At 53.5% G+C, this 4,667-nt stretch overlaps 1 protein-coding gene across 1 annotated transcript in view; it reads right to left on the bottom strand.

Moving 5' to 3' along the window:
• Positions 1-4,099, bottom strand: part of LOC112955749 (C-type lectin domain family 17, member A-like) — a 7,242-nt gene extending 3,143 nt beyond the window's left edge. The window contains exons 1-7 of the mRNA XM_026049110.1: positions 4,072-4,099; positions 2,782-2,925; positions 2,627-2,677; positions 1,455-1,580; positions 1,308-1,361; positions 937-1,026; positions 35-204 (exon numbers count right to left, since the gene is read on the bottom strand). Of these exons, the coding sequence (XP_025904895.1) occupies positions 35-204; positions 937-1,026; positions 1,308-1,361; positions 1,455-1,580; positions 2,627-2,677; positions 2,782-2,925; positions 4,072-4,099 (663 nt within the window). The remainder of the gene's footprint in view (positions 1-34; positions 205-936; positions 1,027-1,307; positions 1,362-1,454; positions 1,581-2,626; positions 2,678-2,781; positions 2,926-4,071) is intronic.
• Positions 4,100-4,667: the final 568 nt, after the last annotated feature.

Here is a 4,667-nt window from a genome sequence, read left to right as displayed (position 1 = left end):
TTTTGCACCATTTCTCCTTGGGAACCCATCTCACCTGCTCCTGGTCGCTGTCCACGATGACCAGGTGGGCGCCCAGGTCGGCGCAGATCTGCTTGGCCTCGTCCCAGCTGGCTCTCTCGCTGGAGAAGGAGTAGCAGCTCTTCTCGAAGACCTTCCAGCCGGGCGAGCAGGGCTGCGCGTGCGGGAGGGCCTGGCAGATCAGGGCTGTGGGGTGAGAACCGTCATCCACCATCCCATCGACCCATCATCCACCACGCCACCCATCGTGGTCCATCACACAAGCCACCATCCGTCACACAATTCATTGTGGTCCATCACACAACCCATCAACCACCACACAATCCATCTAGGTCCATCACACAACCCATCGTGGTTCATCACACAACCCATCATCCATCACACAACCCATCTTGGTTCATCAAACAACCCATCATCCATGACACAACCATCTAGGTCCATCATACAACTCATCCTCTACCACACAACCCATCTAGGTCCATCACACAACCCATCAACCATCACACAACCCATCTCAGTCCATCACACAACTCATCTTCCACCACACAACCCATCTTGATCCATCACACAACCCATTATCCATCACACAACTCATTGTGGTCCATCACACAACCCATCATCCAATATACAAGCCATCGTGGTCCATCAAACAACCATTGTGGTCTATCACACAACCCATCATGGTCCATCACACAACCCATCCTCCATCACACAACCCATCTTGGTTCATCAAACAACTCCTTATCCATCACACAACTCATTGCGGTCCATCACACACCTCATCCTCCATCACAACCCATCTTGGTCCGTCACAAACCCATCTCAGTCCATCTCACAACCCATGTGGACACACAGTCCAACACTTCCCACCGGGAATGCAGCCAACGGCCAAGACGGAGGGAGCCCCGTGGCTCTCACCTGTGAGGCCCTGCAGCTCCTTGTAGTAGGTGGACATGCTGCTCCTCACGTGGGCTTGTCCCCGTTGCGTCTCGGCCAGCTCCTGCAGCACTGCAGAGCACAGGGAAGCAAGGGAGATGCCTGCACCATCCGTCCCCACTTTCTTCTCCCCACTCCCCATTCAATGTCCTCTGGCCTCATCCGATAGCGAGAAGCTGATGGTTTTGTGGCCCACGACATTAAAATTTCACTTAAACCATTATTTTTTTTTCTGATTATGAAACACGGGGATGGAAGACGCTCCAAAAAGCCACCGTGTCCCAACCACCTTCCCACCCTCGACCCAGAGCCAGAGCTCCGTCCATGCCACACGTCGGAGCGCCAGGACCCACCGCTCTGGGAGTAGTTGGAGCTCAAGACCTTCAGCTCCCCGGAAAGCTCCGAGTCTGGAGGAGAAGGAAACGCAGAAGGTGGTGAGATGTCCCAGGCGCGTTGAGTTTGTCCCCGCCGAGCGGCCACCAAGGTGGGGGGGCGCTTACACTTGGCCACGGCGAGCAAGAAGAGGGCCACCCACATGAGGAAGCTGAGGGCCACCAGCAGGTAGAGCGTCACCACCGACTTGTCCCGGCAGCCTCTCGGCTCGCGCGCTGCGGCCTCCAGCATGCCTGTGGAGACAACGTCCCTCGGGGCTGGAGCGGGAGGTGGCGCCCGTTGTCTCCCCCAGAAGGAGCTGATTGGGTTGGTCAATGAAGGTGATGACTCCATTGACCACTCGTTGGGGAAGAGGTTCATGAATATGGGGGCAGAGCAGGTCTAAGGGGGGCTTGGAGGGCTTGTTGGCCTCCCTTCTGCTCCACCACTGCTGCGGAGGAGCTCCAGCTTCACCATGGCCTCCATGGCCATGTGGTGGACCCCCATGTCCATGCAGAGGACCCCCATGTCCATGTGTGGGATCCCCATGTCCATGTGTGGGACCCCCATGTCCATCCACAGGACCCCCATGTCCATATGTGAGACCCCATGTCCATCCACAGGACCCCCATGTCCATGTGTGAGACCCCACGTCCACGCGTGGGACCCCCATGTTCATGCAGAGGACCCCCATATCCATGTGTGGGATCCCCATGTCCATCCACAGGACCCCCATGTCCATATGTGAGACCCCATGTCCATCCACAGGACCCCCATGTCCATGTGTGGGACCCCCATGTCCATACATGGAACCCCCATGTCCATCCACAGGACCCCCATGTCCATGTGTGGAACCCCCATGTCCACGCATGGGACCCCCATGTCCATGCGTGGAACCCCCACGTCCATACGTGAGACCCCATGTCCATCCACAGGACCTCCATGTCCATGTGTGAGACCCCACGTCCATGTGTGGAACCCCCATGTTCATCCACAGGACCCTCAAGTCCATGTGTAGGACCCCCATGTCCCCACATGGGACCCCCATGTCCATGCGTGGGACCCCCACGTCCACGTGTGGGACCCCATGTCCATCCACAGGACCTCCATGTCCATGTGTGAGACCCCACRTCCACGCGTGGGACCCCCATGTTCATCCACAGGACCCCCATATCCATGTGTGGGACCCCCATGTCCACGTGTGGGACCCCTACGTCCATACATAGGACCACATGTCCATGCGTGGGACCCCCACGTCCACGCAAGGAGGAGTCGGGGTGTGAGGAACCAAAGGACTCACCCGCTCTGGTGGGACTCGAAGACGCCGGCTTCCCCGCCAGGGTGTAGACCCCTGGGGAGAAGAAGGAGGGAAGTGTCATGGTGGCCTTCGGAGAGGACCTCACCACGGGGCCGGGCGCTGCCCCACGGAGGCCCTCGGCCTCCCCCAGGGGTCACCTGTGCCTCCCTTGCTCCTCTGGCTTTGCAGGTCTTCTGCGGCCGGCGGCTTCCCGCGGTCGCGGCCGGGCTCGGAGAGCGACACGTCGTCGTAGTCGCCGCCATCATCATCRTCGTCRTCGTCGTCGAAGCTGTCGGGGGAGTCTGCACGGGGAGGAGGCCGTCTCAGCGAGGAGGCCGCTGCCCAAGGGGGAGGCGGCTCCTGCCCAACGTGCTCCAGGCCTCGTGTCCTGCTTGGTGGATCTCCCCAGGGTTTTGTTGGGTCAGAGCGTGGCTGCAAAGCTCTGAGATCTTTCTCTGAGGTCCTTGGGGAGTCACCAGATCTTGAGAAGCTTCGTCCTCCTCTCCACTCAATGGTCAAGGCCTGCAGGACCAAGCCTTGCGAGAACAAGGACTGCAAGACCAACCCTGCAAGACCGAGCCCTGCAAGACCACAGACTGCAAGACCAAGTCCTGCAAGACCAACGCTGCAAAACCAAGCCCTGCCAGACCAACTCATGCAAGACCATCCCGGCAAGACCAAGCCCTGCAAGACCAAGCCCTGTAAGACCAAGGCATGCAAGACCAAGCCCAGCAAGACCAAGCCCTGCAAGATGACACAAAACAAGACCAAGCCCTGCAAGACCAAGCCCTGCAAGATGACACAAGACAAGACCAAGCCTTGCAAGACCAAGCAACAACCCTGGGCGCCACAAGAAGCTGCCCAAAGTTGCCCCTCAAGCCGCAGTTCCCATGCAAAAAAAAAACGCCAAGAAAACACAGAGGGAAACCAAAAATCAACCCAAAAAAACCCCAAACCAACAAAGAACCTCTGCTGCTCTGGGCATCATCAGGAAGCCCTTGCACGTCAGCGTGCCCTAGCAGAAGCAAATTTGGGGAGAAAGGGTTTTTTTGAAAAAATCTTTAGAAAAAAATGATTTTTTAGAAAAAAACTTTTTTTAAGAAAAAATCTGGGTTTTTTTAGGGAAAAAATTATTTTTAAGGAAAAAATATGATTTCTTAGAAAAAATTATTTTTAAAGAAACAAATCTGATTTTTTTTTAGGGAAAAATGATTTTTTAAGAAAAAATGATTTTTTTAGAAAAAAATGATTTTTTAAAGAAAAAAATTGATTTTTTAGAAAAAATCTGATTTTTTTTTGAAAAAAATACGTTTTTTAGAGAGGTGTTTTATTTACRGCGCTGAAAATAACCCCCTTGGTGKAGGCACGTCGGGGAGTTCTGCTTTCCGTCATCCGGCCCCGGCGGCGATGGGTCCGAGAGGGCCCCGGAGCCGGAGCCGGAGCCTCACCTGGGCGGAAGGAGCCCACGGGGGTCATCTGGCTGCCTCCGGAGTAAATTCCTGGGAAAAGGAAGGGAAAAAGGGATGAGATTTGGGGGAATCGGTGGGTTTTGGGTTGCTCTTGGGGTCTGAAGTCCCGTGGATGGGGCTGTTGGTGGCACCCCAAAACTTGGGGCCGGGTGGTGCCGGGTTTGGGATTTGTCCGACCGGAGCTATGGGAATATTTGGGTCTGTTGTGGGGTGGGGAGAAAGGAAAGAGGGGAAAGAAATAAAAGAGGGGGGAAGTAAAAGAGGGGAAAAATAAAAGAGGGGGAAAATGAAAAAGAGGAAAAGTAAAAAAGAGAAAATGATGAAAAAGAGGAAAAGTAAAAAAGAGAAAATGATAAAAAAGAGGGGAAAGTTAAAAAGAAAAATAAAAAGGGGAAAAAAGAGAATAAAAGGAAAAAGGAGGAAATGAAAAAAGAAAAATAGAAGAGAAAAAAATAAAAAGGGAAAAACAAAAAGGAGGAAAAGGTAAAAAAGAGGAGAAGAAGAAAGAGAAAAAATAGAAGAGAAAGAATAAAAAGAGAAAATAAAAAAGAGGAGAAAGAATAAAAGAGAGAAAA

This window comes from Nothoprocta perdicaria, unplaced genomic scaffold (genome assembly GCF_003342845.1).
Source record: "Nothoprocta perdicaria isolate Ctin4 unplaced genomic scaffold, notPer1 scaffold_591, whole genome shotgun sequence".
NCBI lineage: Eukaryota > Metazoa > Chordata > Aves > Tinamiformes > Tinamidae > Nothoprocta > Nothoprocta perdicaria.
Note: the sequence above shows the minus strand (reverse complement) of the source record. Positions and strands in the feature narration are given on the sequence as shown.